Consider the following 22,484-nt stretch of genomic DNA (forward strand, 5'->3'; position numbering starts at 1 on the left):
CAGGTCAATGCAAATTACTAAAGGAAATTTGTTAATGGAATATTGAAAATGCTTATGCAAGTGTTTTTTCTCAGTAAATTGTTTTGACTTTATACATGCAATGTTAGATTATTTACAACATTTTTAATTATTTTTTAGTTATATACCATGCTTGTTTTAAGTCATATAAGATGGGAAATATGGTCTTTTAATCCGGTTAGTATCACATTGTTAGACTTTCTAAATTTCATTTTGCACTGTAAAAAAATTATGAAATTCGATTTTCTGGCTTGTTATTAAAATTGAGAGACATACCAAAACTTTTAACGATTTTTCTGACAATTTGTCTTTTGTTATTATCCATTTTGGTAACAAGTTTTATTGCTTGAATTAATTCGATTAGGTACTAACAAGTTTTGTAAAGTTATTAAATTCAATTCAACATTTTTGTTGTTTTAGGAAATTATAACATGAAAATTCAATAGATTACCACTTAAATAATAGCAGTAGAAGGGAAGGTAGTTTCTTCGGTTCTTCAAATTTTTTTCTTTTGAATATTTATATTATTATATATCTTCTGCCACTATGAGTCTATGACAGTGGATGAAAGTAGAGCAAATTGTTGTTTCCTTTTTGACGTTTATTTTATTTATTTTCTTGGAAAAATATAAAATGGATAAACATTCTGTCATTCCTAATAAATGTGACGAATTAAAAATTGCAATTTGCAATAAGTAATGGATAGGGTTAGTTATTAGTACAGCTGCATATATCATTTTCGGTATGCAATTTAAACATCATTTGTCGATATATATAGTAGGACACAAGTATGATTTTGTCAATTTTAAATCTATAGTAACCAATTTAAGCAACAATATTCTGTACGCAATATAAATTTATTAATCTGACGTGTTAACAAACTTTAAAACTTAACAAATAAACATCATCTGTTGATAATTGATAGTCTACAAATAATGGTCACAATTTTTAAATTTACCCAATTGGCTCTGTAAATGAAGTACAAATTTTAATAAAACATTGATAAAGTAGTAGAGATAAAAAAAAATTAAAATATTATATGAATAAATAAGAGAAATAGTTAGAGACAAGTAAAAATGATAGATCATATTACCAAAAATTGATATGGATTATTTTGTGAACAGATTAAAATGAATACATAGTCTATTGTAGCAGAGGTAGATAATATGATACTTTTACATTTTATTTACAAGTTATTCAGAAGTTTTTTTAGAAAACAAAATTAGCTGAAATATATATTTCCCATGAAAAGTGCTGATTAAATATGTTCAGTCTAAAATCACTTGTAAATGTCATTTTCTTATTGCATTAATTATCAAGTATCATCTAATGACACGTTATTATTAAGCCTAAAGGCTAAAAATTAAAATCGTGTACCTAACCATGTCCACTCTAAAGCTAAAAAAGTGTAAGTATTTAAACTAAATTTACGATACATGGATAAATTTCTTATAGTTAATAACTTCATAGTTCTTTACTATCTTTTCGGTTTTGTTCATGTCTTCAGTGTTTCACTCTTTCTCCTATGCTATAAAAAGGTAAACAAATTGAGAGGTGTTACATCTACTTTTATTATCTATCTTAATACTTTTTCATGCCTGAATCTTCACTTCTTCGTATTTAAATTTATATCACACAAAAAAAATTACAAAACGAGCTACTTAATTAATTATTTTGCAGGTTTAATTTAAAAGTATTTATCAGAATTTACTAATTCAATTAGAATTGTTATACATACACTTAATTTAATTTCAAATATTTAAGTTAATAATTAGTGGATGAGGTTCGTGAAAGATATTCATCCAAACACTCCTATAAAAGTAATAAGAACAAAGGAGCAGCTTGTATTTTATAATGCAAATGCAAAATCCTCACATAAAATTGCCAATCTCCAACTTCCAGTTTCCATCAATGGCGAAACTGAGATTCTAAAGCTCAATCATATTTATTCTAAACTGCATTTATTATAGGGAATGCAAATGCAAATGCAAAAGCAAAAGCAAAAAAATGATCTTGTCTTAAACTCCTATCGAGTCATCGGAGGTATGTGGACCCCCCCAAATCTAGCAATACAACAATCTTGATAATGACAATGGATTGTTCATAGTTGAACAACAACACTCCAAAGGTAGGACTCCTTGGCTGGAACTTCCAAGGCAAATGTGATGAATCCACTTGCTTCGTCGTACTCGAACTCGACCTCCTTTGCATCCACTTCAATTCTTTTAGGTCTGAGAGACGAGTACGCTCCAAACGTGCCACACCCGCGCACTTCCATCTCAACACTTCCCGCCTTCTCTGCTTCGTACTTCAATCCCTTGATCGCTCCTCCTGAGTTGAACATCTTGGTGAGGCCAACGGGCGCAAATGCAGCTCCATTCGACAGCTTCCTCACCGGAACCACTGTGAAGACCTCGTATTCTCTGGTCTTGAGCGTGATGGGGAGAGAAGCACTCTTGGCCAGATAAACCACATCTCCTGCACACATACACACACAAACCATCATTAGATTACATACATTATCCTGGTATTATTCATTTTTTCAACGCAGTTGCGGTTTCCTAGAAGAGTAAGTACCCTGCAGATGAGCGTAGACAACCGTGTCTCCCTTCCACTTGTCATCTGTGACTCTTGGAAGATAATCAACGTCTTTGGATCGAATGACTCCAGTTATGGTTCCAGGATGTTCATCGTGAATGAGGTTCTTCTTTCCGGCCTTACACCACCCGGCTCCTTGGCAATTGAACACCCCCACAACTCCATTGTGATCATTCAGATTCCAGATTTTCAACAAACTGTAGTCAGACGATAGCAGTTGTTAGATGAAAAAGAACACCTATAGTGTAACATGACAAACAAAATAGGAACTGTAATGCACCTTTTTCCATCTCTAGCGGGGTCTGAGAAGAGGCAATCGCGAGTTGGTCTTCCTGGAAGTTTAGCCCTCAAGATGGAGCCATCAGGAAGCACGAGCTTCCTGAGAAGGTTAAAGTCGTGCTGCCCGGGCTTATCGCTGCAGATAACATAACAAAGTCCAGAATAAGGAAAACAATGCTATGTAAAATAGAAAACTTTGTGATGACAATATTTGAGGTACGTTATTGCACCTGACATATATAGCACAACCTCCCACGGCTCGTGCTGCTCCATGGTATTCGGCCATTTCATGCACACTCTGTCATTAGATCAGAGAAAAATTTAGCATCCATTTATCTATCATCATCAACTCTTGTTAAAAACATATAGTTTGTCATGGTCATCAGCTTACATGGAACATATCCCAATCTGGTTGCATAAACTCCCCAAGAAAAACGGTGTTGTATGCAACTGATGCAATGTGGATAGTGTGTGATGCTGGATCACGTGGCCAGAAGTCATCTGATGCTCTTATAACAGCAGATCGCTTGGAACTGCAAAGATAGCACAAAACACATCTGAATCAGCACATGCAATTATTAAAGCCTACACAAAATGTAAAATCCATTTTGGTTACCTGTACAAACCATCTGTGTTGTGGCTCATGCAAGAAATGATCCCATTATCTGGGAAGTTTCTTGAGATAGACGCCTCCAGTGCTTGGTGGTATTTCTGAGCAAGCTTCACCCTTCCACCATGGCCGGCTCCAAGGGTTTCGAGAATGTTCTGGACATCTACCTTGACACCATCAATGCGAGCTGATGCAAGGTATGAGTGCAACTCATTGTAGAAGCTAAAGACTTTGTCAGGATTAACTAAACCAAGGCCATTCTTGGCCATGCTATTGAAGGCATCACATGGTTCATTCGACTCGACCCCAGGAGATGAGACAGGGAAAATCATCTTGGATTCATAATGCTCCATTGCAGCTGCTTCAGGTTTGACACCACCCCAGTAACCAGCCAACGCGTGCCACACATAGACATACCTGCAAGGTCGATATGAGAAGCATAAACAGTTGTTGCCTTCATATTCATGACAAGTAAGAAGTAAACAAGATCACTAAGGCCATACTTGACAGAGTGTTCATCTTTTATTTCTGAAACAATGTGCCGGATTCCTTTTGCTGGATCCTCAATTCTTTCACCCTCTATCCCATCCTTTTGAAATTTGTGGTTCTCCTTGATATTTGTCAATCTGTTCGCGAAGCTGGACACAAGAATGAGCAAAGTACAACAGTTAGTGATAGAAAAGAGTAACAAGAATATATGAAAGGTATTAGATGATTATTGGACTCACTTAGCACAGTTATCTGCTTCAGTTTTCTCACTAGTTGGATCCATGCCAACTGACTGCCACCCATCATCAATTATTACAAACTTTGGAGGAATCCCGCCTTTCTCCAAACTGCGTTAAGAAATAGCAAAGAAAATAACATCAAGTTGTTGAAATGTCAAAAGGTCAGGCCACACTAGAATGTAACCAGGTTACCTCTCCAAACCCTGCTTCACTCCCTGGGCAGTAACATTAGTATAGAAGGCATCCCATGTACACCATCCGAACCAGTTCAACATGTCCGGCATCTGAATTGTGATACAAGCAATATTAGTAGGACGTTATCAGCTTTTGAGAGTTCATTTTTCTCATGGAAAAACTAATTTGGAAATGAAATATTGGAAGAAATACTTTACCTTCTTCCTCTCACGATGATTGAAAGTCTTTAAATGCCCCTCCACAATCCTGCATTATTTGGAAATATATCCTTAGTATTTCAGCTATGCCTAGAGCATATAGGAATATTAAATATCTAAGAACACTATAATATCCTAAGCACAAACAAACAATGACATGGTCCTCTGTTTTAAAAATACTATCCATCAGAACCTACAGTTTTGATCCATAAAGTGAGAAACAACATCAAAGCCTAATAAAAAGCCATGATAAATCTCATCATGGATTTTGGTGAAAGGAACATTGAGAGATCTGTTTCTAAATCTAGCAGTAAAGAAAATGTTTCACTATGACCAGTTCAATCCTCAAGGACAATGTATCATCAACACCTTATCTCTCACATAAAATATAAATAATTAAATACTTGAGATCTGTAATAAGCTATAGACAGGATACAATCATTCAGCAGAATTAATGATAGAAACATACTTGACTGCACTGGTAATGACATCAAATGGATCTGATCCAGCTCCAACAAACACCATATGGCTCCCATCAAACTCTTGAACAGCAGGATCCCCTGATTTACTCAACTATTAGCATATGAATATTTGAAAAATGAGGAAAAAGTAAAGAAACTGTAGATTATGTTCATACCACTTTCCAAGCAAATTTCCAACTCATTATTTGCATTTCCTTGAAGAACAGCCCTAAAATTTCCCTCTAGAATTGGCAAGAACACAACATATTGAGCTGATTGTTCCTTCTCATCTTCTCCGAAATGTGAACCATCCCGCCCTTCAACGATCAGGAATTGCGTCTCAAACGGAATGTCCTGTCCATAACTGCCCATCCTCTGTGTCATCCACCACAACTTGAACCGGAAAACACACATAAACCTCAAATCCCTGGAGAATCACGATCACAATTCAGTAATGTCGTTTATTATTCCATCCCCACCACTGACATCCAGAATATATCCAATATGACGAACAATTTTAAAAATGACATGCCAAATATCCTAAACATGCCATCAAATCTAAAACAAATAAAAAATGACAAAATACAGCTGAAATGAAAGGCGATCTATACAAGTAATTTCAACTCATATTCATATACTAACTTAAGGTTAAGTTTTATCATAACACGATTAAGAAGAGAAAATGCAAAAGTTTCAGAAGAACTAACATGAGTTTACCGACGGGGAAAACCCTGCGGCTACCAATCTGATCGGAAACAACGCCGAGGAAGGCTCCATTTGTCAGGATTCCTCCGGCGGCCGGCGTCACGATGATGTTGTCATGAACATCGGTCAATATAGTCTCCCCAACCACATTCAACTTCCCATCGCTCACAGAGATCCCAACCCCAACCGTCATCTTCGATCCCTATGGAAATCTCAGAAAACCAAATAAACGGAAAAATGACAGTACAGCAACAACAACACGCAAATGAAAGAATGGTGAGACGATGAAAAGTGTGAGGGTGTATTTATAGGTAACGAAAACGGGGAGGGGTGAAAATATCTGTTTTCTGGCGGGAATTTCATGCTGTTCCGTACAAATTCATTTTCCTTTAGTTATATACTTATATATTTATAAATACTATAGTAGTAAAAGTTATGCAAGCAACATTTTTGCAAAACCTCTACTAAATAATGTAAACAATTATCTATGCAGATTTAAATAATTTCGATTAAAAGTAAGGAAATTGTTTATACACCATTACTGATCACACATGATTAATTAATACGATTTGCTAAAACATACTACAAAATGTGCAGCGTTGAACGCGTTACCTAACTTATTAGGTGACATTTGAACAGTAAATAGCTGCATCAATTCCATCATATACTATCTTCATTTGCAATTTGCAATGAGTTTCCAAAAAATGTTAAAGGAAAATGAGTGAAAAAATAATTGAATGTAAATATCTTATTTTATACTCCTATTAGTTTTGTAATGGAATTTAAATATAATAATTTAGTGAAGTATGAAATCCTTTCTTTTCAAATTATAAAATATTAAATTAACTTTTTTTTATCGTGGATATGTTACGTAATAAAATGACATTATATTATGATTGGACCTAAGCTATGTAATATTGAATCATTGATAAATAGGATGTTAGGACATCGCAACAAAAAAAATTTGTTAAAAGACAAATTAACGTATTAGAATCAAACTAAATATATAAATCGAAATAAACAACGCTAAACGTGTGTCAAACGGGAGTTGTGCTCGTATAAGGAGTTCACATAAAATATATAGCATATCATTTCTCTGTATATCTATACCTTAAAATATTTCTAATGTATATTATACTGGTATAATATGACACAATCTATTTATGAATTTGCTACCACAAAATAATATTATGAAAATGATAAATTTTGGTTGGAAATGATATCTATCAAACAAGATTTGTGATAGTACATTTTTTTATTGGATGAATGTAGCATGAGTACATATCTGATTTTTTTAAGTACGTTGGTCCATATCTTATTCATGAATTATGTGTTTCTAGATGCAAAATTCATGTTTAGGCATGTTTCTTATTTTTCACACATAATTCAATATCATTATATCCATTCCCATTGTCATAAATCATAATTACAATTTTGATTATTCATGTGATATCCTTACTAATATTTCAATTTAAATCCAATATGTTAACTGCCAAAAGTTGAAAACATTTGGTCGTCTGAGTTTTTGGATAAGGCTTGATAACGTGGAATTGATTTTGAGTCAATGTGTGAACCAAGTAATGCTTATTTAATTGACTGAATCGCGTATATATCGATAGAATTAGATCGAAACGCATAAAAGAAATAAAGAAATTGGTTAAATTATAATCTGACTATTCGACATACCAAATTGCAATTTTAGGAATAAATCCTAACCAAATTAGGTCATGTGTTTGACAACACGAATTAGGTTGTAAAATGAAAATTGTGAGGGTAAATATTTTGACAAATATGAATGCAATTAGCATAGGTGGGGTTTATATTAATTAAGGCATGATCTTTCTTGTTGACAATGCATTAGTTTGTGTAATTATTATAGGATGAGAGGGATCCGTGTTGTCATTACGTGTAATCAGCGGCCTAGATTTAGCATAAAACTCTAATCCTACGGCTTAGATTGATTCAACTAATTAATAAAATCCCCATTTCCAAGGACAAAAAGCAAGAAAAAGGGCCCCCAAAAATTAAAAAGACTGAATTTGTCACCAATGAAGAGGAAGGTTGTTATTATGTTTGTTTGTTTCCAACTTATCTTCTTCTATTTGTCCTTTTTTGCTGTAATTTTTATGTGTATTTTGTTTTCTTAATTCGCCTATTCTCAAATTTAAATATTTTCAGGAGGAAGCATATTAACACCTTAACTACTTAGCCAGAGTGTTGCTATTGATTGAGCTGCCATCTTTAATTAAATTAATAGTAGTACTAAATATTAACTTTAATGTAATTAAATAACTAGTAGAAGTTCATTAATTTTTATCAAAATTGGTGATTTAGGATAGAAAAGGAAAGGGCCACGTTGAGCGAAAATCTGCACGCAATACCTTTGTTGAAATAGCAATTAACTGTATTCGATTGGTGTACAAAAGTGTGCAAATAATGAAAGAAAAAAGATAACAACAATAATTATAATATAAAATTACAAGATGAATGTTATCCATTAGTTCTTATCCATGCGTTTATGTTATTAACTTGTGGTTGTGCACTTGTTTTTATTTAAATTAGGACGACATTGAATTGAACCAATGTTTTCTTATTAAAAAAAGGATGATGAAATACTCTCATGCATTTGTTAAGAGGAACACATTTGGGTTTGTGATGCATAACTCTTCAGAAATAATGAAATTTAAACAGTTTAAAGTCTAAACCACGATAAAGTGTAGTCTATCAAAATCAAACTATTTATAATTGAAATTTGAAAATATGGATTACAAAAACAATACCAACCAATCGTATCACTTTAAGGGCTATGAAACGATTCGACGATAGATTTTATATCAAAACATACAATTTGAACTAATTACATTTGCATAGGACAGATGTATAAATGGACTAATTATGAATTTAAAGACAAGAAAATGGAAGAAAGTAATATGCCTAAGATTCCTGAAATGTGGTATAAACGACAAGACACATCACATTGTATAACATGGTATCTCGTGACTTGTTATCTGTCCAAATACCAAACATAAAATAAAAGTATAAAACCAACAGACATACTTACACATTTCACTACTTTTATACTGCCACCCCAAAACCGTCATCGCTCGAGACAAACCGTTTTGGACCGGTTACTCCAAAGACTTACCAAAATCACCATTCATAAAAAGAAAATGATATGAGATCTGCAGCTTCAGAAAGTACTGCCACTTTACACCTATTTTAATGGGTGCTCCACTCCAACACCAATGGAGGTGAGATCGCAATCCTGCTCTGGACTCATAATAACGACAGATCCAATCTTGAATTCAGTAAAAAAATCTGGACACTTGCAACACCAGCAATGTGCCTGTGCAATCTTTGGACAGAGGACCAAACTAGTGGAGTTTCATCATTTATTTGAACCAACATACCCAAGGTTCAAAGATCAACTGATAGGTTCCATTCGTACAGCTCTGCATCCGGAACGGGTAAATCGAGAGTGAGGAGTCCCGAGTTTTCATCGTAATCAAATTCCTGCTCCTTTAATTTATCCCTTGTGATCCTTTTTGGCCTAAGGGACGAATAGGCACCAAATGTGCCACATCCGCGAACTCTTAGCTCCACGTGCCCAGCTTTCTTGGACTCATAGCAGACTTGTTTTATTGCTCCGCCTGAATTGAACATTTTGACGAGACCTATTGGTGCGAATGCAGCACCATTTGCCAGTTGCCTCACAGCTGCAACTGTGAAAACTTCGAACTCGCGAGGTTTTAGTTGAATTGGATGAGATGTATTCATCCCGACATTAATGAGTTCTCCTGTAGGGAATTTTGAAAATGATTATTGGAACTTTCAGTAAGTCAGAATTCATGTAACAATAATTTTGAAACTAATCAATTTGTTTTCCTTGTTTCTTAGTTTCTCCTTCGTCGTACGATAGCCTCTTTATACATCAATTAATGGTTAATTGTGTTTTAGGTGCACCAAACTAACAGCTTGAGTAGAATTTTGGGACTGAGATGCATGATAACATTACCTAGTCAACTTCAAACATGATTTGACTTCTGTTGCTTTACCTATGAATTACCAAACAACAATGAACAAGGGATAATGATGTCTAGAGACTCGCTTGGATGTTTTTCATTAGATAGTTGGACCTAACAGATACAATGAACAAGGAATACAACTGCCAACTTTGATCCCACAAGTAAACCCAACAGGTCTACTTGGCCCAACTATAACAGAGTCTTTTCTTATCACATTGCTTATTTATTACTCCCTCCGTATTTTAAAAATAGCAACTTTTTCATTTTAGTCCGTTCCTTAAAATTAACAACTTTCAAACTTTCTATTTTAGGAAATCTTTACACCCTTATACATCAATTTATTTACCACTTATACCACTAATAAAGTGGACCCCATAATCCACTAACATTAACTTTTCTCTCCCTCTTTCTTACTTTACCAATTTTTCTCCCCCTCTCTCTTACTTTACCAAATTGTGCATTAAAACTCGTGCCGTTTCAAATGTTCCTATTTTTAAAAAACGGAGGGAGTATTTTGTTAAATTCGTAAGGGTTGGGCCAAGCTCCAGAATTGCTGGCACAGAGAAATTTTAGCTCAGCCGGAGCCAGAATTCCCCTTGCCCTGACATTCTGATCTAGCCCTTTACCACCTTTGACAATTATCAAACTTTAGATGGATGTTACATGTTAATTTATATTAAGGGATCATTGATCAAACTCTCTTATGTATTAGTGTATAGTAAACAATAGCTAAAGGATCACTTATTTTTTGGCTGAGATACGTACCACCTCTGTGTGAATACATAATGCAATCTCCATTCCATCCACTCCAAGCAGTGTTGTGCAGGTGTTCAACATCTGTTGGCTGGATGGTGCTAGAGATTGTTGGAGGCTGTTGATCATGGATCAGATTTTTTATACTAGTACGGCACCATGAAGCTCCTTGACAATTGAAAACCCCAAGTACTCCATTGACATCATTCATGTTCCAGATTTCGAGAAGACTGCCACGAAGTCGATGATTTAATAAGTTATTCAATCTATTTTGTAAATCAAGAGATTCAGTATATTTCAATCTAACAGCTATACCTTGTTCCATCTCTAGTAGGATCAGAAAACAAGCAGTCTCTTGTCGGTCTACCTGGAAGTTTAGCTCGCAAAGTGGAGCCATCAGGAAGTACAAGCTTCTTTAAAACATCAAAGTCATGGTTTCCAGGTTTATCACTGAAATGAAGATGCAATGAATATAAACAATGGAGGGGTGAAGTGTGAGTTCCAAAAGTACACGCAGTATCATCAAAACAGCACCTGACATAGATAGTGCAGCCTCCTACAGCACGAGCAGCTCCATGGTATTCGGCCATAGGATGCAAGCTCTAAGATATAGAACAATTTAAGTGATTCAATACTAGTGTACAATATCCCCGATGAACCTTGGCTGGTTAAGTGTTGTTGGTGAGTATTAAAACATAGCTGTGAAAAATGGTATGCTCACATGAAACATATCCCAATCAGGCAGCATAAATTCTCCAAGGAAAACACTGTTGTATGCAACTGATGCTATATGAATTGTGTGGGATGCTGGATCTCTTGGAAAGAAATCATCTGATGCTCTGACCGTGGCTGCTTTCTTTGAGCTGCATTAATAAGAGAGCTCAAATTTAACACGCCTGAAGCTAATGAGGCACGTTTCTCTGAATAGACAAATCCAAAGTCTGGTCCAAATGTAGGATTACGTACTTGTACAGCGCATCAGTGCTGTGGCTCATGCAGGAAATAATTCCATTGTTCTTAAGCCTTTAGGTACATTTGCTTACTTGGCAGTGTCGTCAAATTTGGCTTCTGTACTAGTAGGGTCCATGCCAACCGATTGCCATCCATCATCGATGATGACAAACTTTGGTGGTGCTCCACCTGCAATCAAACTACAAATATAATACAGAAGTTATACTTCTGCCCTGATGCTATCCTAAGTTTTTAACTGATTCAAAGATAGTACTGTGGTACTTAATATTTCTAAGATGACCTTCTTACTCTTAATTCCCTCAGCAGTGACATCAGTATAAAAAGCATCCCACGTGCACCATCCAAACCAGTTCAGTATATCAGGCATCTTAACAAGGAAGCAGAGCAGAGCCAAAGTCATTAGAGAAGAACACACTCATATCAATCAAAGCAACATTTAGAATTACCTCTTTCTCATTACGATGACGGAACGTCTGGAGATTTCTTTGCAAGGACCTGTTAAGCATTTATATTTAAATAGAGAGGAAACTCGAACAATTTCTGATAGCATAACACATGCTGTATTATGGAAAATCAAAAGAGTCATATCAACTAACTTCAAGTTGGTGATTATTGTGCATATTTGAAAAAGAAAGTAATGCAATCTGGTCATGGACAACATAAAGCATCAATGGCAGATTACCAAAGCATTTTCAGTTTGATGTAGGTTATACATTATAATGCAATAACATTCCTATCCAAATCGCATAACAAATATGCAAACGTGATAATACAAAATTTTACAGAATCATGCATTCCTGAAAGAGACTAAACTTAACATACTTGATTGAATCTTCAACTACGCTATATGGATCAGTTCCAGCTGCACACAAACCAAATGCCTCCTTTCAAATTCTTCCACAGAAGGATCGCCTGCAAACACCGCCATATTCGAATCGCAACACTACCCGAATGGGCCAAATTCCACGAAAGTACCTCCTGGGAGGTAGTATCCGTCGTTTGTTCCCGCAAAAAAAAAGTTTCCAGAGAGGGGAAAGACGCATGACGCTCTCGCGTGTATCAATTAAACACGCGATTTGCTCATGCGTGTTTCAATTAAACATGCGATTTGCTAATGCTTGTTTGAATTTATACACGCGATTTGCTCATGCGTGTTTGAATTTATAGTTTGAATTTATACACGCGATTTGCTCATGCGTGTTTGAATTTATACACGCGATAAGCTGATGCGTGTTTGAATGAATGAAATTACGAGTTTCTGCCCTCTTCCTCACTCCCAGCGCTCCCCCTCTCTGCACGGTGATAAGCTGCGAAATCGTCATCTAGCCGACGAAAATCGAAGTGAATCCGACATATAGCTGCTCTCATTCCTCTTTTAAGTGTTGTTAGTAAGATTTTACCCTTAATTTCGATTTTAGTTGGTTATTATAGATTTAGGGTTCATGATTTGAAATTTTTGGTTGAATTATTGAATTTGTCAATTATTGAAATTGGTGTCGAATTTTTGTTGAATTATTGAAATTGGTGGCGAATTTTTGTTAAAATATTGAAATTGATGTCGAATTTTTGTTGAAATATTGAAATTGGTTTCGAATGTTTGGTGTTGTGATGAATTTGGTGTTGAATTTGGTGTTGAAATTGGGTTGAATTTGATGTTGAAATTTGTGATGAATTTGGTGTTGAATTGTGATGAAAGACATGTTTGGATGAATTTGGTGTTGAAATTGGGATGAATTTGGTGTTGAAATTTGTGATGAATTTGTTGTTAAAATAGGGATGAATTTGTGATGAATTTGGTGTCGAATGTTGTTAATTATTGATTATATTAGGATGTCGTGATATGGATCAGAAGATCCTTCTGTATTTCATTATCAGCACAGTCATATATCTCGCAAGGCGTGGGCAGGCGAGGAAACAACTCCTTTCAATATTCGGCGCTTTGAGGGCCATTTTTGGGAAATAGATAATCATCACAGACGCGTGATTGATTATGTCTGCAGATTTGGTTTCGGTGGGGTTTTTTACTGTGGGAAGGCTCTAGATGTAGATCATGCTTTGATCACAGCTTTGGTTGAACGTTGGAGGCCAGAGACACATACATTCCATCTTACCGTAGGAGAAGCTACTATTACATTACATGACGTTCAAGTATTATGGGCACTACGTGCAGATGGAGTACCCTTTACAGGAAATGGGTATTGTGAATCTGGGTGGAAGAGTTTATGTGATGAACTGTTGGGCTTCTATCCCCTTCAAAGCGAGATGAAGGAAAACGGTATCTTCTGAAACGTAACCTCGGCTGCCTTCACATGGTAATGATCGAAAGAATGGTAACCCTTCAGGCACATAGTCGGGAACAGGTTGCTCCCCACGAACAGATGGTTGTACATAATTCTCAACCATGATTTCAAGTGTCTCGTCGTCTGTAGAATCTTCACATGATTCTGCACTATAATCGAGATTACTTGGTTGAGAACCATCGGAACCATCACAATCAGAACCATCTAAACCAGCACAATTATCAGAACCATCTAAACCATCACAATTATCAGAACCATCATAATTATGAGAACCATCTGAACCATCATAATCATCACATGTCACATTTGGTACATCTAGTTGTTCATCAACCTCCCTCCCAAATGTGTTGAATTCAAAGCTATGATATTCATCATCCATCCTAGATGTCCCGACATCAAAACTATGATAATCATCTCTCCTAGACGTTCCAACATCATGCTGAGTGATAGGTGGTTCAAATTGCAACGCAGTAGTCACAGGAGTATATTCAATAAAAAGTTCAATTTGACGTGGATTTTCAGCAAACATATACTCCAACAAATTATCATCCACTGGTGTAGCTATATAATTCACCACTCCACTAAAAACCACAGGATGCCTCCATGTTAAATCAATCGTATGTGCATCCAAATTAATTTCAATTTTTTCACATATCATTGAAACTAGCTGATAATAAGATATCTTTTCATTCAATATAATAAATGATTTTGCACGAGGGAGATCATAAGCAACACCCAAACCCGAGAGCTGAATAATTTTCCCATCCCAATATAAACTCACAAACACCATCAAACCTGCAAAATAAGTACGACAAAACATCATATACTCTAAATTCAACCAAATTCAACAAAAAAATTTAAAACCATGAACCCTAAATCTCATACCCAACTAAAATATACCAATAATAATCGAAACTAAAGGTAGAAAGTTACCTAACAACACTTCAAATTGGAATGGGAGCAGCTAAATGTCGGATTAGGGTTTGATTTTTACTGGTTGGGATGAATGGGGCGACGAAGCAGAAGCAGTTTTCGCATTCTGTGAGAGGCAGAGAAGCAGCCTGGACTGATTTTTGTATCCAAGGGAGACACACATCAGCCTGACGCGTGTATGTTTAGAGACGCGATAGCAGAATGCGTGTTTCTTTTTAGAGACACGAGAGGAAGACGCGTCTATAAGTAAACACGCGAGAGGAAGACGCGTCTATAAGTAAACACGCGAGAAGCTCACGCGTCTTTCCCCTCTCTGGAAACTTTTTTTTTGTGGGAACAAACGACGGATACTACCTCGCAGGAGGTAGTTTCTTGGAATTTGGCCTACCCGAATGCGGTGAAAACAGCCATAAAAATGCATTAGATAACTAAATTACCACTTTCCAAGCAGATTTCAAGCTCATCATGCGCATTTCCCTGAATCACAGCCCTGAAATCCCCTTCGATAACCGGCAAGAAAACAATGTAGTGAGCTGAATTCGGCACCTACACCAATAAAAACCGAGTTTCACACGGTATATCCTGGCCACGTGTCCCTATCCACTGAGTCATCCACCACAATTTGAATCGGTAGCGGCATAAAAATCTCAATCTTCTGCAAAATTCAGAATCATTAGGCAGTAGTTCAATCAGCAAATACCAGAACAACAGAGGCGGAGTCGATTTTCACCTGATTTTTCCTACCAGAAAGACGACGCGACTGCCGCGGTGATCGGAGTTGAGACCGATGAAACTCCCCTGCTCAGTTCCGGCAGGAGTTAGAAAGATATTTTGACGAACATCGTTGAGAATGCAGTTGCCGCTAACGCTCAGGTTTCGGTGAGCAAGAGATAAGCCTGACATTTTAGCGGTGAAGCAGAGAGTTTGATTTCTGAATCGGTAGGGGGGTTACGTAATGCGATAAACGGAAGCTATTTCTATGGTCACAGTCACAGAGTGTGATGGACTTTGGCAGTTTATTCCACAACCTCTATTTTTTTTTCTTTCCTACTCTCTACTTGTTCTATGTTCAACTTAATTGGCTAATTGGTTATCAGCTAAAATCAATAATCGAATCGATTATACAGTGCTCTCTCCGTTGTTTCTTTATAGTTGAGTCATTTTTCCATTTCGGGAAGTTTCTTCATAGCTGAGTCATTTCCATATATAGTAATTATTTTATCTTTCTTACTTTACTCTCTCTTGCGTTTTTCTCTCTACTTTATTCACTTTATACTTTATTCTATCCACATTTTTCTCTCTTTTACTTATTTTATCTATTTATTCAACACACTCAACATCTCTTTCTTAAACTCCGTGTCGAAAAGTTTCGCCTCAACTATGGTGAAACGGAGGGAGTACTATTTAATCAAATACTTAGAGTCCAATTTTTCCATTTTAGTCCGTCCGCGAATAGGAGTCTCGATTCACTTTTACCATAAACGGTAATAGGGTCTCACCTTCCACTAACTTACTCAACTCACATTTCATTTGAAACTAATATATATAAGTGGGGCCTCTATTCCACTAACTTTTTTCACCCACTTTTCTCAACATTTCTTAAAACTCGTACCTCCTAATGGCGGACGGCGGGAGTATCGATTTTTCTTTTTGATTTGATTCCAATTACTAGAAGTCCATCTTCCCGGAAATCATATTGAATAGGTAAAGTTAAACATTGTAAAGTAAAGCAAAACATAAATTTATTATAATAATTTTTATAAATCTCGTTTTCAAAAGAAACCCTTGTGACAGGACGAATTGAGTACTCCCTCCGTCCCTAAGAGTATTCATGTTGCATGCATGGAGATACATCACTCTATACATCATGCATGCAACGTATGAACCACATGAGATGCATACGATGGCACTTGTGTGGGGTATGCAACTAAATAATTCGAGTGGGATCAATAAGGGAGCACGTGATCATCTGAATGGGCATGATGAGGTGGTGAGTGAGGTGGCAATAAAGGCGTGGGATGCATGGGAGGAGCGGAGTATAAAAAGGGGACCACGCCACCTTCATTTGTGTGTGTTGTGTGATTTGATTCATGTGTTTCGGATCGTGGATCTGAGGCAATTATCGCTTATTGATTTCGTTGTAATTCTGCATTATAGTTCCTATTTCGCAATATAATTCCCCTTTGATCGTGTTATTTTTATTGTTTTTGTTGCGTAACTCATTTGATTGTGGATTGATTTGTGAATCGGATCCATAATTGGGAAGCCACGAGCTAAGGTGTAACAAGTGGTATTCAGAGCATTCGATCTCCGAACGTTAGATCGGTGACGCGAAGCATGGAAATGGAGAGGAAAGTGATGGATCTAGTGGAGAAACAGATGGGTGAGTTGTTGGAGCAGGTGGCGCAGGTTCAGAGTGGGAAATTTGAGGAGATTACGCAGGCGATCGCTGCGATTAATCTGCAGAATCAGAAGAATAAATCGATGTTGGAGAATGGGGAAGGAAGTGGTGGAAGCAATGGCCGATTGGGTGAGGAGAGGAGTGACTGGGGTAGATCTACGTGTTACGAGTTCCCAAAATTTGATGGAGATGGATTCGAAGGTTGGGTAATGCGAGCAGAGTATTTTTTTTCAAGTTGCGAAGGTACCGGAGGAGGAAAGAGTGAGAGTAGCGGCGATCCACCTCGAAAGGAAGGCTCTGCAATGGCATAAAGGTTTTGAGAGCTTGCACGGTGACATGGCCTATGCGAATTGGGCGTGCTATATCGCAGGAATGGCTGCTCATTTTGGAGCAAATGCTTTTGAGGATTCGCTGGCAGATCTTCGAAACTTGAAACATAGGGGAACGTTGCAATCTTACATGGATGGATTTGATGAGCTGTATCCAAGAGCGGGTATTAGAGAGGATCAAACACTGAGCTTTTTTCTATGTGGATGAATTACATATGCCCGTAAGGATGTTTAGCCCAAAAGCACTAGCTGAAGCTTACTCGCTTGCTAAGCTGCAAGAGCTCACTGTGAAGGCGTTAGGGGGAGGGAAGTCTAAGGGAATTCAAAGTGGAGCTCAATCAGGAAATAACTACTATTCGAGTAGTAAGCCGTTGGTAGTGACAACCACCAACAAATCGGTGGGAAACTCGGGTAACTGGGGAGGAAACAACCGAGATAACACTCGTTTTGGAGGAGTCAGAGCTAGTGCGAATTTGACACCTAAGGAGATGGATGAGAAGAGAGCAAAACATGAGTGTTTTTGGTGTCCAGAAAAGTTTACTCCCAATCATAAGTGTTCTATGAGGAAGTCGTTTGTGATACAACTCATACAAAGGGAAGAGCTTGTTGAACCTGAGGAACCAGAGGAGGAGAGTGAGCATTGTGAGGAGGAAAAGCTGGATCTACAGCTATCTTTGCATGCGGTCTGGGGAAAGGATGGGCCTCAAGTAATGAGGATTCGTGGATTATGTCAGAAGAAGGCTTGGAAAATTCTGGTAGACACCGGGAGCACACACAATTTATTGATCTCTAAAATGGCTAAGAGAATCAGCTGTGAATTGGCTCATGTGGACTCCAAGGCTGTGGAGGTGGCTAATAGCCAGATATTACAATGTAAGCAAATGTGTAGCAACTTGGAGTGGGAGATGCAGGGAGCTACATTTCAAGCTGAGGTTTACATCATTAATTTAGAAACATATGATCTCATCTTGGGAGGAGAATGACTATCCACACTGGGAGAAATAAGGTGGAATTTCAATAAATTGAGCATGGAATTTGAGTTGGAAGGCAAAGAGGTTAAGTTGCAAGGGGAATTGTGGTCACCAAAAACTGAGCAGCTTCATTACTTGCATGTTCTTAACCAGCAAGAGGCTGATGAAGAAGAGATAAAAATTAATCAGTTAATGCTTGCTGTGGAGTCTGAGTTGGGCATTTGTTGTGAGATCAGTGTGGAGGAAATCTGGCTGGGTCTTAATGGAGTTCTGGAAAAACATGCTGAATTATTTGTGGAGCCCAAACACTTCCACCTCAGAGAGCTCAGGACCATAAGATCATATTGAAGGAAGGTTATGAGGTAGTTAATATCAGGCCTTACAAGTATGCTTCCCAATAGAAGGATGCTATTGAATCTATGATTGCTGAGATGTTAGAAGCTGGGTCAGACATAGTGAGGATCCTTTTGCCAGTCCTATTGTGTTGGTAAAGAAGAAGGACTCCTCTTGGAGGCTTTGTGTGGACTACAGGGCATTAAATGCTATCACTGTGAAGGATAAGTATCTCATACCTGTTATAGAGGAGCTTTTAGATGAGTTGGGATGAGCTTCTTGGTTTTCAAAGGTGGATCTGAGATCAGGGTATTGACAGGTGAGAATGAGACTTGAGGATGTGTATAAAACTACCTTTAAAACACATGCCGGCCACTATGAATTTCTGGTTATGTCATTTGGGCTAACAAATGCCCCTGCTACATTTCAAAACCTTATGAATACTGTCTTTAGAGAGCAGCTCAGGAAGTTTGTACTGGTTTTTTTTATGACATATTGATTTACAGTGACTCCAAGGAAGAACATGAGTTTCACTTGTCTGTTGTGCTGGAATTAATGAAGAAACATTGCTTACTGGCTAAGAGGTCTAAGTGCACCTTTGGGTGTAGGAGAGTGGAGTACCTAGGCCATGTGATCTCAAAGGATGGTGTGGCCACTGATGAAGGGAAAATAGAGGCAGTCAAGAATTGGCCTCAGCCCAGATCTACAGACATATCAGAAGCTTTTTGGGCTTGACTGGTTATTACAGAAGATTTGTTTCAAATTATGGAGTTATAGCTCGGCCATTGGTAGATGTGGTCAAAGGGCCAGTGTTCAAATGGACTCCAGAAGCGCAAGCTGCATTTGAGAAGCTGAAGGCTGCAATGATCTCTGCTCATGTACTAGCCTTGCCTGATTTTTCTAAAGATTTTGTGGTGGAAACTGATGCATCAGGAGTGAGAATTGGAGCTGTTTTAATGCAAGAGAAGCATCCAATAGCCTATATCAGCAAGCTATTATCTCCAAGATATCAATCTCTATCAGTTTATGGAAAAAGAATTGTTGGCTATACTCATGGCAGAGAAGAAATGGTACCACTATCTTCAATGTAGGAAGTTCATTATGTAGACTGATCACCAAAGCCTCCAGTATCTACTTGAATAGAAATTGACTACTCCTACACAAAAAGCATGGATGACTAAATTGATGCACTTTGACTATAAGATCAGATACAAGAAGGGGGTTGACAACTCTGCTGCAGATGCTTTATCTCGAGTTCCTGAGGTTATGACTCTTGCTCTCACATCCTTTATTATTCCCCTGGAGATGATTGCTCAGATTAAGGCTTCATGAGCGGCTGATTCTCAGATACAACAACTGATCTTTGATAAATAGCAAGATGTTGCTTCCTATCCCTCTTTTAGTTGGAGTAATGGAGAGCTCAGAAGGTAAATTGGTGGTGGGAAATGACATACCATTGAAGGCCAAAATCTTGTCTATCTTTCATGATTCAGCACTGGCTGGACATTCTGGAGCCTTAGCTACATACAAGAGAGTTTCAACCTTACTCTACTGGCCCAAGATGGTGAAAGATGTGAGGGAATTTGTGCGGGTTTGTGTTACTTGCCTGAGATTAAAGCCGGGAAACTCTTCACCTGCAGGTTTGTTACAACCCCTGCCTACACCTACAGCTATATTTACTGATCTAACTATGGACTTCATTTAAGCATTGCCGGTTTCACAACGGAAGGATACTATCTTGGTGGTGGTAGATCGTTTAAGTAAATATGCTCATTTCATGGCATTATCTCATCCTTTTACAGTCAAGAAAGTGGCTGAGATTTTTCTGGATTCTGTTTTTAAAATACATGGGATGCCTATCAAGATTGTGAGTGATAGAGGAGCCATTTTTGTGGGGGGCTTCTGGAAGGAATTTTTTGCCTTATTGGGTGTTGAGCCGCTTTACTCTACAACCTATCATCCTGAAACAGATGGACAATCGGAGGTAGTCAATAAATGTCTCCAGTGTTACCTCAGATGCTCTGTTGGAGAGAAGCCTCTTTCTTGGGTTCATTGGCTGGGCTTAGCAGAATATTGGTACAACACTACCTTTCACTCGAGCATTAAGATGACTCATTTTGAAGCATTGTATGGGTTTGCCCCTCCACTACATGTTCCCTACCTACCTGGAGACTCTAGTGTGGAGGCCGTAGATGTGGCTCTGCATGATAGAGAGGCCATGATTGATGTGCTCAAGCGAAATGTGCAGAAGACGGCTGCTAGAATGAAGAAACAAGCTGATCGTACACGGCTGGGCAAAGACTATATCATTGGAGATTAGGTTTGGTTGAAACTATAAGCTTATAGGCAAAAATCTATTCGGGGCCAGCACCAGAAGTTCGAACCCAAATTTTTCGGGCTCTATCAGATTGTGGACAAGATAGGGAAGGTGGCTTATAAACTCAACCTGCCGCCCTCGGCCACTATACATGATGCTTTCCATGTGTCCTTATTGAAGCCTGCAGCAGCTCCTACTGGACCTATAGCAGACATTCCCCCACCTTCTCACATCAATGACGCACTACCGCAAGCTATATTGGAGCGGAATATGGTTAAGAGGCACAACCAAGCAGCTACCAAGTGATTGATCCATTGGGCAGGAAAATCACCAGCCGATGCTTCGTGGGAGTTCGCGGACGTGATTAAGAAAAGGTTCCCATGATTCCTTGGGGACAAGGAACCTTAAGGGGAGGGTGTTGTTGCATGCATGGAGATACATCACTCTATACATCATGCATGCAACGTATAAACCACATGAGATTAATGTGATGGCACTTTTGTGGGGTATGCAACTAAATAAGCCGAGTGGGATCAATAAGAGAGCACGTGATCATCCGAATGGGCATGATGAGGTGGCAGTAAAGGCGTGGGATGCATGGGAGGAGCGGAGTATAAAAAGGGGACCACGCCACCTTCATTTGTGTGTGTTGTGTGATTTGATTCATGTGTTTCGGATCGTAGATCTTAGGTAATTATCGCTTATTGATTTCGTTGTAATTCTGCATTATAGTTCCTATTTCGCAATATAATTCCTCTTTGATCGTGTCATTTTTATTGTTTTCGTTGTGTAACTCATTTGATTGTGGATTGATTTGTGAATCGAATCCACAAATGGGAAGCCACGAGCTAAGGTTGTAACAATGCACTATTTCCTTTTCCGTCTGTCCCCAAAGAGTATGAACTTTCAATTTTGGAAACCTTCTTCTCTCTAATGAGGCGAGACCCATTCTCCACTAACAATATTTTAAAAACTTTCTCTATCTATCTCTCTCTTACTTTATCAATAATGCATTAAAACCTGAGACAAACCCAAAGTTCATACTCTTTGGGGACAAAGGAGTATTAATTAAGTGAATGATGGGTTATGCGTCAGTCGAAATGAAAAATAATTAAGGAAGATAAGACTTTACATGGAGCCCTAGAGTCCCATGAAACCCCCAAGTTTTGTAACTTTGACTATATATATTGTAGGTTTACAAAAAATACGTATATTGCGCAAGTCAAAAAATACGTATATTGCGCAAGTGGCTGAGACTTCGGTCTTGCATTTGAGAGAGTCGAGTTTGACCCCTGCGAAGAGGATAATTAGTACTACATGGTTGTGTTTCCAATTCATATACGAGTAGTTTCTATTTTA

The 22,484-nt window shown here is 37.7% G+C and overlaps 2 protein-coding genes across 5 annotated transcripts; both read right to left on the reverse strand.

Annotated features, from left to right (window-relative positions):
• Positions 1 to 1,842: 1,842 nt before the first annotated feature.
• LOC121753762 (probable galactinol--sucrose galactosyltransferase 1) lies at positions 1,843 to 6,062 on the reverse strand. Its single transcript, XM_042149011.1, has 13 exons — positions 5,794 to 6,062; positions 5,263 to 5,513; positions 5,095 to 5,185; positions 4,626 to 4,674; positions 4,426 to 4,517; positions 4,234 to 4,341; positions 4,009 to 4,143; positions 3,512 to 3,922; positions 3,287 to 3,428; positions 3,126 to 3,193; positions 2,897 to 3,031; positions 2,596 to 2,813; positions 1,843 to 2,496 (listed from the first exon to the last, which is right to left on the reverse strand). The coding sequence occupies exons 1-13, from the start codon at positions 5,982 to 5,984 to the stop codon at positions 2,120 to 2,122; spliced, it is 2,268 nt and encodes a 755-aa protein (XP_042004945.1). The 5' UTR covers positions 5,985 to 6,062; the 3' UTR covers positions 1,843 to 2,119.
• Positions 6,063 to 8,707: 2,645 nt separating this feature from the next.
• Positions 8,708 to 15,829, reverse strand: LOC121755800 (probable galactinol--sucrose galactosyltransferase 1). 4 transcript variants are annotated; one of them, XM_042151198.1, is made up of 11 exons: positions 15,505 to 15,829; positions 14,775 to 15,426; positions 12,364 to 14,636; positions 11,988 to 12,036; positions 11,822 to 11,908; positions 11,536 to 11,720; positions 11,291 to 11,432; positions 11,104 to 11,171; positions 10,885 to 11,019; positions 10,582 to 10,799; positions 8,708 to 9,588 (listed from the first exon to the last, which is right to left on the reverse strand). In XM_042151198.1, the coding sequence occupies exons 6-11, from the start codon at positions 11,562 to 11,564 to the stop codon at positions 9,209 to 9,211; spliced, it is 972 nt and encodes a 323-aa protein (XP_042007132.1). In that variant the 5' UTR covers positions 11,565 to 11,720; positions 11,822 to 11,908; positions 11,988 to 12,036; positions 12,364 to 14,636; positions 14,775 to 15,426; positions 15,505 to 15,829; the 3' UTR covers positions 8,708 to 9,208. The 4 variants fall into 4 exon arrangements, with proteins under 4 accessions (XP_042007132.1, XP_042007134.1, XP_042007133.1 ...); XM_042151200.1 differs by having other exon boundaries at positions 12,364 to 12,453; positions 15,212 to 15,429; XM_042151199.1 differs by having other exon boundaries at positions 11,830 to 11,908; positions 14,775 to 15,429.
• Positions 15,830 to 22,484: the final 6,655 nt, after the last annotated feature.

The sequence above is a fragment of the Salvia splendens genome, chromosome 11 (assembly GCF_004379255.2).
Source record: "Salvia splendens isolate huo1 chromosome 11, SspV2, whole genome shotgun sequence".
NCBI classification, from domain to species: domain Eukaryota; kingdom Viridiplantae; phylum Streptophyta; class Magnoliopsida; order Lamiales; family Lamiaceae; genus Salvia; species Salvia splendens.